The 14280-nt window shown below is 45.2% G+C and overlaps 2 protein-coding genes across 2 annotated transcripts in view; one reads left to right on the forward strand and one right to left on the reverse strand.

Annotated features, from left to right (window-relative positions):
- LOC142303567 (uncharacterized) overlaps positions 1-8423 on the forward strand; it is a 38357-nt gene extending 29934 nt beyond the window's left edge. The window contains exon 11 of the mRNA XM_075345044.1: positions 841-8423. Coding sequence (XP_075201159.1) covers positions 841-2087 — 1247 coding nt within the window. The 3' untranslated portion in view covers positions 2088-8423. The remainder of the gene's footprint in view (positions 1-840) is intronic.
- Positions 1-14280, reverse strand: part of LOC142257368 (uncharacterized) — a 560365-nt gene that overhangs the window by 141949 nt on the left and 404136 nt on the right. The gene's annotated exons all lie outside the window — the stretch shown is intronic.

A 14280-nucleotide genomic window follows, 5' to 3' on the forward strand; every position in this document is an offset into this window, starting at 1 on the left:
ACTGAATGGGTGGGTGTGTGGGGCCCAATTTTTGGAAAAAAAGGGAGACTCCGCTTGGAGTAACCCTTGCTTGATGTGTTTTTAAAAGAAGCCAAGATGAACAGAGCTGGGATCAGGAAAGACTTTGCTACCTACCCCGGTGTCATCCTGGGGACGGATAAGAATGGCGTATTTTTGAATGTGCTTGATGCAAATGTAGCTGTGAAGTGTACAACTAGGGCACAACTGCTACCACTGAAGGGGTGGGTGTGTGTGGGGCCCAATTTTTGGAAAAAAGGGAGACTCCGCTTGGAGTCACCTTGCGGTGTTTTACATGATTTTAGAAGGGCGTGCCATGCCTATATCTGTGTGTCCTCCTCTTTTTCCTTGTCCAGCTGTTTTGTTTTCGCATGAGTATATGTCCTTGTCACTTTCCAATGTGTTTGAGTTGTTTGTCACCTTTAGGACACCTTTGAGGGTGTTTTCTAGGTGTTTTTCTGTGTTTGTGATTGCCTGCCATTGTTTCCTATGCAGTTCGAGTTCGGTTCGTCGAACGTTCGACGAACCGAACTCGAACGGGAGGTCCGTTCGGCGAACCAACCTCGAGCCGAACCGCGACCGGTTCGCTCATCTCTACTTATGTTACCAGATATGATATTCAGTATATAATCAATATTATTAACTCATTTTCTATGTGATTTCTTTTTGGAATTGTGGAAGAGTTGTCTTAAATATAATAAAACCATCACAATCTGGGCAGCACAACGATACTGCAGTTAGGGGCCTGAATTTACCAATAAAAACCAAGTTCAAATGCTACAATTTTTAAAATTTACAAAATCTGTTTTATTCTTTTGACAGAATATTGTGGTATTGTACAGAATAAGTATGAAGAACAAGTCATTATCCCAGATAAATCCTCAGTCCTTCACATTCAAGATCCGTCATCTTATGCTTCTAAACAATATCCTGAGTCACCTCAGAATGTTCAGCAAAATAAAAGCCACATAAGGGGGCATCAACAGCAACAAACTCACACAAGGGATAAGCCGTACTCCTGTTCAGAATGTGAGATATGTTTTAATAAAAAATCACAGCTTATTTTACATCTAAAAGCTAGTCAATGTGGAAAATGTTTAACCCAAAAGTCTGCTCTAATTTCACATAATATAATTCATAAAGGAAAACCATTTTCTTGTCCAGAATGTGTAAAATGTTTTACTTTGAAATCAAAACTTATTCAACATCTAAAAATTCACACAGGGGAGAAGCCATTTTCATGTTCAGAATGTAGGAAATGTTTTGTTCGGAAATCAACGCTTGACCTGCATATAAAAATTCACACAGGGGAGAAGCCATTTTTATGTTCAGAATGTGGGAAATGTTTTATTCAGAAATCACAGCTTGATTTGCATATAAAAACTCACACGGGGGAGAAGCCATTTACATGTCCAGCATGTGGGAAACGTTTTATTCTGAAATCACACCTTCATAGGCATATAAAAACTCATACAGGTGAGAAGCCATTTTCATGTTCAGAATGTGGGAAATGTTTTATTCTGAAATCACACCTTGTTAGGCATATAAAAACTCATACAGGTGAGAAGCCATTTTCATGTTCAGAATGTGGGAAATGTTTTATTCAGAAATCACTGCTTGATTTGCATATAAAAACTCATACGGGGGAGAAGCCATTTTCATGTTCAGAATGTGGGAAATGTTTTATTCAGAAATCACAACTTAATTTGCATATAAAAACTCATATGGGGGAAAAGCCATTTTCATGTCCAGCATGTGGGAAATGTTTTTTTTGGAAATCCCACCTTGATAGGCATATAAAAACTCATACAGGGGAGAAGCCATTTTCATGTTCAGAATGTGGGAAATGTTTTATTCTGAAATCACTGCTTGATTTGCATATAAAAACTCATATGGGGGAAAAGCCATTTTCATGTGCAGAATGTGTGAAATGTTTTTTTCAGAAATCACACCTTGATAGGCATATAAAAACTCATACAGGGGAGAAGCCATTTTCATGTTCAGAATGTGGGAAATGTTTTATTCGGAAAGCAAATCTTGATGACCATATAAAAACTCACAGAAGGTAGCAGACATTTTTATGTTTATAATGTGGGAAATGTTATACAGTGGAACCTTGGTTTTAGAGTAACTGAGTTTGAGAGCGTATTGCAAGACAAGCAAAGCTTTTTAAAAATTTGTAACTTTGTTTAAGAGCAATGCTTTGCAATAAGCAAATATTCACTGCAAACACTTGTGGTCCAGTCCTTTCACCATGCTCTGATCCGCTCTGGAGGTAACTTTCTGTACATATGTACAGTATACAGTATACCCTTGCACAGGTGGACGTGTTGGTCTGCTGCTCTCATCCCAGTGTGCCTTCCAGGTCATCCGCTCAGTACCCTCACTCTTGTTTCCTTCTTTTGAAATCAACACCATTAGACTCTTCAAACCATTCTTCCTGCGAGTGGCAGTTGTGTATCGCCCTTCAGGCTCCTCCCATCAGTTCCTTGATCATTTTGCCACTTGGCTTCCACACTTTTTATCCTGTGACCTTCCCACTCTCATCATGGGGGATTTCAACATCCCTATTGACGACCCACTCTCCCCATCTGCCACCCATTTTCTTTCTCTAACCTCGTCATTCGGCCTCTCACAGCTCACTAAGTCTCCTACACATGAGGATGGGAATACGCTGGACCTGGTTTTCTCCTGCCTCTGCACTCTTCATGACTTCACCAATTTCCCTTTCCCACTCTCTGACCACAACCTTCTCTCCTTTTCCATCACAAACTGTCTTCCAACACGGGATGCCCCCACCTATCACCCATACAGAAATCTAAGTGCCATCAATACCCAACTGTTAATGAACAATTTGCAGTCATCCTTGGCTCCCATCGCCTCCCTCTCCTGTGCAGACTCTGCAGTGTGACATTATAATAAGACATTGCAGAGTGCCCTTGATGAAGCTGCCCCAGCTACATGCAGAAAAAAAACACACAGGCAGCGGCAGCCCTGGCACACGCCTCAAACACGTTTCCTACAGCGCTGTTCTAGGTGTGCTGAGCGTCTGTGGAGAAAATCCTTTTCAGCTGAAGACTTCATCCGCTATAAGTTCATGCTCAAAAAATATAACTCTGCTCTCCATCTGGCTAAACAAGTATACTTTACCACTCTCATCACTTCACTAGCCAACAATCCTAAACGACTCTTTGAAACCTTCCACTCCCTCCTGAGCCCTAAAGCACAGATCCCGGTCACCAACTTAAGCTCTGATGATCTGGCCACTTTCTTCTTACAAAAGATCAACGACATCCACAAAGAAATCTTTGAAAAATCCCCTCAGAGCCTTGATCCGCTCCTTTCCCGCACCTCAAGCTCACTATCCATATTCGAGCCTGTCGCAGAAGAAGTGACACGTCTCCTTGTCTCTTCCCGCCCAACAACATGCACGAGTGACCCTCTTCACTCACATCTCCTTCAGGCTCTCTCCCCAGTTGTCACTACCTATCTAACCAAAATGTTTAACCTCTCTCTTTCATCAGGTTCTTTCCTTCATCATTTAAACATGCCATCATAACCCCTCTACTTAAAAAACCTTTCCTCAATCAGAACTGTGCCGCTAACTACAGACCAGTCTCTAACCTTCCCTTTATCTCTAAGCTCCTGGAATGCTTGGTCCACTCTCGGCTAATCCGCTATTTATCTGAAAAATCACTTCTTGATCCCTCTCAATCTGGTTTCCGCTCTTTACACTCCACCGAAACGGCCCTCACCAAAGTCTCAAATGATCTATTAACAGCAAAATCTAAAGGCCTCTATTCCCTATTGTTTCTCTTGGATCTCTCAGCTGCTTTTGACACTGTGGATCACCAACTTCTCCTCACCATGCTCCGCTCTATTAGCCTCAAGGACACCGCTCTCGCCTGGTTCTCCTCCTATCGCTCCTTCACGGTTTCCTTTCCTGGCTCTTAAGGCCGCTTTACACGCTGTGATCTCGCTAGCGAGATCGCTAGCGTGTGTACCCGCCCCCATCGTTTTTGTGTCACGGGCAAATCGCTGCCGGTGGCACACAAAATCGCGCGGACCCGTCACACTACTTACCTGCCTAGCGACGTCGCTGTGACCGGCAAACCGCCTCCTTTCTAAGGGGGCGGTTCGTTCGGCGTCACAGCTACGTAACTAAGCGGCCGCCCAATAAAAGCGGAGATGAGCGGGACATAACATCCCGGCCACCTTCTTCCTTCCTCATTGCCGGCGGCCGCAGGTAAGGTGAGGTTCCTCGTTCCTGCGGTGTCACACATAGCGATGTGTGCTGCCGCAGGAACAATGAACAACATCGTACCTGCAGCAGCAACGATAATTGGAAATAGGAGGGCATGTCACCGATTAGCGATTTTGAATGTGTTTTGCGATGATTTAAAATCGCTCATAGGTGTCACACGCAACGACATCGCTAACGCGGTCGGATGTGCGTCACAAATTCCGTGACCCCAACGACATCGCTTTAGCGATGTCGTAGCGTGTAAAGCGGCCTTTACTCCACTCCTCTCCCCCTCACCTTTGGGGTTCCTCAAGGCTCACTCTTGGGCCCTCTCCTTTTCTCTCTATACACCGCCCCTATTGGACAAACCATCAGCAGATTTGGTTTCCAATACCATTTCTATGCTGGTGACACCCAATTATATACATCATCTCCAGTCATCACCCCTGCTTTGTTACAAAATACCAGAGATTGTCTGTCTGCTGTCTCTCAAAGCATGTCCTCCTTCTGTCTGAAACTGAATCTCTCTAAAACTGAGTTTCTTGTGTTTCCTCCCCTCTACCAACCAACCTACACCCGACATCTCAATTACCTTCGATGATTTAATCATTATTCCCAAGCAGCATGCTCGCTGTCTTGGGGTCATATTTGACTCAGAACTCTCCTTCATTCCCCATATACAATCACTCACTTGCACATGTCACCTACATCTCAAAAACCACTCCAGAAGCCGACCATTTCTTTCGAAACTGCAAAAACCCTTACTGTCGCTCTTATTCATTCACGCCTGGATTACTGCAACTCTTTACTGATTGGTCTCCCTCGGACCAAACTCTCCCCTCTACAATCCATCTTGAATGTAGCAGCCGGGGTCATATTCCTGTCCGGCCGCTTCAACAATGCCTCCACCTTGTGCCAGTCACTACACTGGCTACCTATCAGCTACAGAATACAATACAAACTCATATCCCTCACTCACAAAGCTCTCCACAGCTCTGCACCATCATATATCTCATCCCTCATCTCTGTCTATCATCTTACCCGCCCCCTTTGTTCCGCAAATGATCTTAGACTAAAGGAGGCTTTACATGCTGCGATATCGCTAACAATTTATCGTTGGGGTCATGGTGTTTGTGACGTACATCCGGCGCCATTAGCGACATCGCAGCGTGTAACACGTACGAGCAACCTACAACGATCGCAAAAGAGACAAAAATCGTTGGTTTTGGAGAGGGCGTCCAAACACCAAAAATCGTCTCGTACGTAGCGATGTGTGACACCGCAGGAGCGTCGAACATCTCCTTACCTGCCTCCACCGGCAATGCAGAAGGAAGGAGGTGGGAGGGATATTACGTCCCGCTCATCTCCGCCCCTCCACTTCTATTGGACGGCTGCCGTGTGACGTCGCTGTGAAGCCGCATGACCCACCCCCTTAGAATGGAGGCGGTTCGCCGGCCAGAGCGACGTCGCAGGGCAGGTAAGTCCGTGTGACTGTTATTAGCGTTGTTGTGCGCCACGGGTAGCGATTTGCCCGTGTCGCACTATCGACGGGGGCGGGTACGCTCGCTAGTGATTTCGGTACCGATTTCGCAGTGTGTAAAGTACTCTTCACATCCTCCATAATATAAACCTCACACCTCCGTCTCCAAGACTTTTCTCATGCCGCGCCAGTTTTCTGGAATGCACTACCCCAAAGAATGCGACTAATATCCAACCCCTAAGTTTTTAAGCGTACATTATAAACATATCTCTTCAGACAAGCTTATCATACTAACTTACTAACCCCGTCCCACCTTCCAAATACTACTCGTAACCTTCTCTCTCCTATTCTTGTCCTCACATCCTACGTACAACCAATAGCACGTAAGGGCACCAAAAACGTTGCTGTCTAAAGACCAGATCATTCACCTTTATATGTAACCAATAAACTAGCATAACGATGGCCGGCCAGATCTACAAGTGTGCTTCACCTGTTGTGTCCCCCTTTTTCCCCATAGATTGTAAGCTTTCGAGCAGGGCCCTCATTCCTACTGTAGCTGTTGAATTATGTATTATTTTGTTTTGTTTTTGTCTATACAATCTTCCACCGGATTGTAAAGTGCTGCAGAATATGTTGGCGCTATATAAATATACTTTTGTATTATTATTATTATTATTATTATAGACTACCGTGTTTTTCCAAAAATAAGACATTGTCTTATACTTTTTTGCCCCCCAAAAACGCACTAGAGCTTATTTTTGGAAGAGGTCTTATTCTTTGAGAAACATGGTTGGGGATAAGTTTACCCCCCCAAAAAAGCAGACCCCCCCCCACTTCCCAGGAGACTCATACTTACCAGACCTGCACATCTGCTTGTCTTACAGGCCCTCCTGTGATCTCCGGTGGGTGCTGCACGCCATCCTCCCCTGCTTCTGGCCGACACACTCACACACAGCAGATCACACATACACACACTGAAGAGCACACACACAGACACTCATTCATCACATCCAGCATTACAGATGCTTCTAGCCGCAGGAAACGATGGGAGGAAGTCACGTCTCCGCTGGTCCTGTAAGCAAGCATTGCGGCAGGTCCTTGCACTCCACTGCACTGCCTCTAAGGATTCTGGCGGCGAGAAGAAATTGGTGTCGCTGGATGTCGTGAGTGTGTGTGATCCAATGTTTGTGTGCGTGAAATCGGATGTGTGCGGGGGTGCAATCACTGTAGGGCCTCCCGCTCAGCATCTGATGTGTGTGATTGCGGGGTGTCTGCTTACTACAATGAGGTTTCCTGCAGTATTCTTTAACTTTTTTAGCTGCACGGACACTTCATTATCCAACTAGGGCTTTAAGCGACTAGGGCTTATTTTTGGGGGAGTGCTTATATTTATGCCTTGCTCTGAAAATGCTGAAATTCCCTGCTAGAGCTTATTTTTAGGGGAGGTCTTATTTTTGGAAAAACACGGTATATAGCATGTCTATCAATTTGCATTTGTGGATACAGTACTGTACTGTACTTTCTTTCTGCTAACCAGTACAGCACATTGTCTGCGCTTCAATTATTTCCTAGGGGAAAATTTGCTTTGATATAAGAGTAACTTGGTTTAAGAGCAGACTCCCGGAACCAATTATGCTCGTAATCCGAGGTTCCACTGTGCCAGTAAATCAACTCTTGCTGATCATCTAAGAACTCACACAGGGGAGAAGCCGTACTCATGTCCAGAATGTGAGAAATGTTTTTCCCAGAAATCAGATCTTGTAAGATATCAGAGAATTTACAAAGGGTGGAAACAATTTTTATGTTCTGTATGTGGTAAAGTGTCGTCAGAAAAAGTCACAACTGAAATACAGGACTCACTGAAAACTAGCAGTGTGGCTGTTTTCAAGATGCACAATAAGAAGGCAGAAAGATTAATCTGCCCAATTTCTAGAGTAAGGTAATCTTCTCTGAGTCTAATTTTCAGCTTTGCCCAACACATGGTCGTCTATATTTAGATGGAGACCTGGAGAGGCGTACAAGCCATAGTGTCTTGCACCCACTATTTGATTTCGTGGAGTATCAGTGATGATCTGGGGATGCTTCAGCAAAACTGGAATTGGGCAGATTAAACTTTATGAAAGACTTATGAATCAAGCTGCATACAAGGTTATCCTGGAAAAACAGTTGCTTCCTTCTGCTCAGGCAGTGTTCCCCAACTCTGAGGACTGTTTTTTTCCAGCAGGACAATGCGCCATGCAACACAGTTGGGTAAATTAATATATGGATGAAGGACCACCACATCAAAACCCTGTCATGGCCAGCCCAATTTCCAGACCTGAACCCCATTGAAAACCTCTGAAATGTAATCAAGAGGAAGATGGGTAGTCACAAGGCATCAAACAAAGAAGAACTGATTACATTTTTTGTTCCAGGAGTGGCATAAGTTCACCCAAAAGCAGTGTGAAAGACTGGTGGAAAGCAGCCAACACGCATGAAAGCTGTGATTAAAAATCATGGTTATTCCACAAAATATTGATTTCTGAATTCTTTCTGAGGTAAAACATTATTAGTATTGTTGTTTCTAAATGATTATGAACTTGTTTTCTTTGCATTATTTGAGATGTGAAAGCAATGCATTGTTCTGTTATTTTCACCATTTCTCATTTTCAGAAAATAAATACAAAATTTATTGCTTGGAAATTCGGAGACATTTGTCAGTAATTTATAGAATAAAAGAACAATTTACATTTTACTCAAAAATATAAAGAGGAACATTTTGCAGTGATGTCTCAATTTTTGCCAGAGATGTACCGTGTCTTTGGTTTTAGAAGACGCACCAGATTATAAGACGCACCCCAAATGTAGAGATAAAAAAAGGTTAAAAAAAAAAAAGGGGGTCCGTCTTATACTCCGGTACTGTCTTACTGGAGGGGGGCAGCAGCAGTGGTGGAGCAGGGACACAGGAGGCAGAGGCTGTGCTGGCAGCGACGGCAGGTCAGTGGTGGAGGAAGAGTACTACAGGAATTGAGTTCTGTGATAGATAGACCATTATTTTTAATCTTCTCAGATTCCTTAATAACAGGGTCGGTACCGCAGGACTGGCGCATAGCAAATGTGGTGCCAATATTCAAAAAGGGGACAAAAACTGAGCCGGGAAATTATAGGCCGGTAAGTTTAACCTCTACGGTTGGTAAAATCCTTGAGGGTTTCTTGAGAGATGCTATACTGGAGTATCTCAAGAAAAATAACTTTATGACAGAGTATCAACATGGGTTTATGAGGGATCGATCCTGTCAAACTAATTTGATCAGCTTCTATGAAGAGGTAAGTTCAAGCCTGGACCAGGGAAATGCAGTGGATGTTGTGTATATGGACTTTTCACAAGCTTTTGATACGGTGCCACACAAAAGGTTGGTACATAAAATGAGAATAATGGGGATAGGGGAAAATATGTGTAAGTGGGTTAAAAACTGGCTCAGTGATAGGAAACAAAGGGTGGTTATTAATGGTACGTACTCGGACTGGGTCTCAGTTCATAGTGGGGTACCACAGGGGTCAGTATTGGGCCCGCTTCTTTTCAACATATTTATAAATGGCCTTGTTGGGGGCATGCGGAGTAGAATTTCAATATTTGCAGATGATACTAAACTCTGCAGGGTAATCAATACAGAGGAGGATAATTTTATATTACAGGGAGATTTATGTAAATTGGAGGATTGGGCTGAGAAGTGGCAATTGAAGTTTAATGTAGATAAATGTAAGGTCATGCACTTGGGTAGAGGAAATAACATTTATGATTATGTACTTAATTGTAGAACACTGGGTAAAACAGACACAGAAAAAGACTTGGGTGTATGGGTGGATGGTAAACTTTAGTGGACAGTGTCAGGCAGCTGCTGCCAGGGCTAATAAAATAATGGGATGTATTAAAAGAGGTATAAGTGTTCATGAAAAAAATATAATTCTACCTCTGTACAAGTCACTAGTGCGACCGCACTTAGAATACTGTGTACAATTCTGGTCACCGATATATAAGAAGGACATAGCTGAACTGGAGAGGGTGCAGAGAAGAGCGACCAAGATTATTAGAGGAATGGGTGGGCTGCAATACCAAGACAGGTTATTAAACTTGGGGTTATTTAGTTTGGAAAAACGAAGGCTTAGGGGGGGATCTAATCACAATGTATAAATATATGAGGGGACAGTACAGAGACCTTTCCAAAGATCTTTTTACACCTAGGCCTGCGACTGGAACACGGGGGCATCCGCTACGTCTTGAGGAAAGAAGGTTTAATCATAATCACAGACGAGGATTCTTTACTGTACGAGCAGTGAGACTATGGAACTCTCTGCCGCATGATGTTGTAATGAGTGATTCACTACTAACATTTAAGCAGAGCCTGGATGCCTTTCTTGAAAAATTTAATATTACCAGTTATGTATATTAGATTTTATGACAGGGTGTTGATCCAGGGAACTAGTCTGATTGCCGGATGTGCAGTCAGGAAGGAAATTTTTTCCCCATTGGAGCTTGTTTGCCACATTGGGGTTTTTTTTGCCTTCCTCTGGAACAACATGTTAGGCTACGGGTTGAACTAGATGGACTTAGAGTCTCCCTTCAACCTTAAAAACTATGATACTATGAAGCGGCGGTTCAGTGGTGGCAGCGGTGGGTTAGTAGTGGAGCAGGCCTGAGCAGCAAGTGTCCCAGTCTGTCCGCGGTCCCATCTCATCCAAGAGCTACATTTGCACACGCGCTGACTCCCTGTGCCATAATTTGAAGCCGTGACTGTGGACAGACTGGGACACCTGCAGCACAGCCACCGCAGTCCGCCTTCCCGCACAGAGTGGCAGCCGGCACCAGGCACCCAGCCGCACAGAGAGGCAGCCGGCCACCGCCACCAGGTACCCAGCTACCTGCACGCACCAACTGGCAACCTGCCGCCCACACGCACCCGGCCGCTTGCGCACAGAGCCGCACAGGAAGCCCCCCTTTCCCCGGTAAGCTATATTCGGATTTTAAAGGGAACCAACCATCAGGATTTTGGTGTATAAGCTGCAGCCAGTGCAGTACTGGCACTATCATGCACGCTGTGTACATACCATCAGGGTGCAGCTCGGATGTTTAGGCAGTGAAATCCAACTTTATAAAGTTTGAAATTTCGTGCACTTTTTGATTGACGTGTGCACCTCTCTGTTAATGTCCGGGCGGGTTATGCAGGAGTTCCCCGCCCCCCCACCAGCCTGTTCCTCCCTCTCTCCTGATGTCCGGGCGGGTTATGCACGTGTTCCCCGCCCCCCCGCGCTGCCTGTTCCTCCCTCCCTCCGGCTGTATGTAAAATGCTAATCTTCAGAAACATGGCGCCGGAGTGGGCCTCTGCGCACAGCGCTTATCTCCGGCGCCATGTTTCTGAAGCCCCCGCATTACACAGCTTGGTGTCTGCAGACTGCAGAACAGCTGATCGGAGGACGCGATCAGCTGTAGCTATGATGACATGCCGCCTCAGGACACCGGGCCAGGACAGGAGCTTGCCAGCGACATCGGGGGTCAGGTGAGGTAAGTTCACAATGGACTCACATGACCCCGTGACGGCAGTGCTGCGAGACCCGGTCACGGTAGTGATATCGGGTGGCACTGTCTTCACGGGGTCAGGTGAATGAAATTACTAGCATCTGTGATGTCATTGCCCCAGCAGGCACGCACACATTATACACACACATACACACACTATATATATATATATACACACACACACACACACACACACTGCTGTGTGTGCGCCCCTGCGTTGACCTGGGCTCACCTTCTGAGTTCCAGGTCACTGCAGGAAAGCACTCACAGCTGTGTGTGTGTATAATGTGTGTATGCGCGTGTGTATAATGTGTGTGCGCGCACGCGTGTGTATAATGTGTGCGCGCGCACGCGTGTGTATAATGTGTGTGCGCGCGCACGCGTGTATAATGTGTGTGCGCGCGCACGCGTGTATAATGTGTGTGCGCGCGCACGCGTGTATAATGTGTGTGCGCGCGCACGCGTGTATAATGTGTGTGTGCGCGCGCACGCGTGTATAATGTGTGTGTGCGCACGCGCGTGTATAATGTGTGTGCGCGCGCACGCGTGTAAGTGTGCGCGCGCACGCGTGTAAGTGTGCGCGCACGCGTGTATGTGTGTGCGCGCACGCGTGTGTGTGCGCGCACGCGTGTATAATGTGTGTGTGCGCGCACGCGTGTATAATGTGTGTGTGCGCGCACGCGTGTATAATGTGTGTGTGCGCGCACGCGTGTATAATGTGTGTGTGCGCGCACGCGTGTATAATGTGTGTAGTGTGTGTGTATGTGTGTATAATGTGTATAGTGTGTGTGTATAGTGTGTGTGTATAGTGTGTGTGTGTGTGTGTATAGTGTGTGTGTGTGTATAGTGTGTGTGTGTGTATAGTGTGTGTGTGTATAGTGTGTGTGTGTATAGTGTGTGTATAGTGTGTGTATAGTGTGTGTGTGTATAGTGTGTGTGTGTGCGCGCGCGTGTGTATAATGTGTGTGTGTGCGCGTATAATATATGTGTGTGTGTGCGCGCGCGTGCCTCTCTGCTGGGGCAATGACGTCACAGGTGGAAGTGAGGGGCTGCTCTCACAATCAATGGGGGACTTTTAGTTCTGCATTAAAGGGGTGGTTCACCCATTTTTTTTTTTCCCCCCAATGATCAGATGATATTGGATCCGGATTGGACGGCGCGGGACCCTAACCCAGGATTACTGCGGAGGGGGGTTTATTTCAATAAAGATGGAGTCACTAATTGTGTTGTGTTTTATTTCTAATAAAAATATTTTTCTGTGTGTTGTGTATTTTTTTTTTTTTTTATCATTACTAGAAATTCATGGTGGCCATGTCTAATATTGGCGTGACACCATGAATTTCGGGCTTAGGGCTAGCTGATAATATACAGCTAGCCCTAACTCCATTATTACCCGGCTAGCCACCTGGCATCAGGGCAGCTGGAAGAGTTGGATACAGTGCCAGAAGATGGCGCTTCTATGAAAGCGCCATTTTCTGGGGTGGCTGCGGACTGCAATTCGCAGTGGGGGTGCCCAGAAAGCTTGGGCACCCTTCACTGTGGATTCCAATCCCCAGCTGCCTAGTTGTACCCGGCTGGACACCAAAATTAGGCGAAGCTCACGTCATTTTTTTTTTAAATTATTTCATGAAATTCATGAAATAAAAAAAAAAAAGGGCTTCTCTATATTTTTGGTTCCCAGACGGGTACAAATAGGCAGCTGGGGGTTGGGGGCAGCCCGTACCTGCCTGCTGTACCCGGCTAGCATACAAAAATATGGCGAAGCCCATGTCATTTTTTTTTTCTTTTTGGGTAAAAAACTGCATACAGTCCTGGATGGAGGATGCTGAGCCTTGTAGTCCCATGCATGACAAGTAACAGTGTGGATTTTGGCTAAGTTCACACACTGCGTCGTTTTATTTAAGCGGTGTTTTTGTGCGTTTTTTTGCGTCAAAAAACCATACGTGGCAAACAACAGACGCGTTTTTACCGGGTTTTGGTGCGTTTTTTGCTCTGTGTTTTTATGCTTTTTTTTATCAGAGAAAGATTGTTGAAAGAAAAAAAAAAATAAAAAAGGTCTGAAGTAATTTCCTTCTTCAATATGTTCTTATTTCTCCACTAGTGTATGCAGGAGAGCATACAGCTGCAGAACTACAGGGCTCAGCATGCTCTATCCAGGACTGTATGCTGGAGGGAGAGGCAGGGGGAGCAAAACTACAAGGCTCAGCATCCTCCGTTCACTAGTGTATACAGGAGAGCAGACAGCAGCTGCAGAACTACAAGCCTCAGTATCCTCCATTCACTAGTGTAAGCAGGAGAGAAGACAGCAGCTGCAGAACTACAAGGCTCAGCATACTCCATCCCGGACTGTATGCAGTTTTTTGCCAAAAAAGAAAAAAAAAATGACGTGGGCTTCGCCATATTTTTGTATGCTAGCCGGGTACAGCAGGCAGGTACGGGCTGCCCCCAACCCCCAGCTGCCTATTTTTACCCAGCTGGGAACCAAAAATATAGAGAAGCCCTTTTTTTTTTTTTAATTTCATGAATTTCATGAAATAATAAATAAAAAAAATGACGTGAGCTTCGCCTAATTTTTGTGTCCAGCCGGGCACAACTAGGCAGCTGGGGATTGGAATCCACAGTGCAGGGTGCCCAAGCTTTCTGGGCACCCCCACTGCGAATTGCAGTCCGCAGCCACCCCTGGCGCTGTATCCAACTCTTCCAGCTGCCCTGATGCCGGGTGGCTAGCTAGGTAATAATGGAGTTAGGGCTAGCTGTATATTATCAGCTAGCCCTAAGCCCGAAATTCATGGTGTCACGCCAATATTAGTCATGGCCACCATGAATTTCTAGTAATGATAAAAAAAAAAAAACACACAACACACAGAAAAATATTTTTATTAGAAATAAAACACAACACAATTAGTGACTCCATCTTTATTGAAATAAACCCCCCTCCGCAGTAATCCTGGGTTAGGGTCCCGCGCCGTCCAATCCGGATCCAAT

This window comes from Anomaloglossus baeobatrachus, chromosome 1, assembly GCF_048569485.1.
Source record: "Anomaloglossus baeobatrachus isolate aAnoBae1 chromosome 1, aAnoBae1.hap1, whole genome shotgun sequence".
In the NCBI taxonomy this organism is placed as follows: domain Eukaryota; kingdom Metazoa; phylum Chordata; class Amphibia; order Anura; family Aromobatidae; genus Anomaloglossus; species Anomaloglossus baeobatrachus.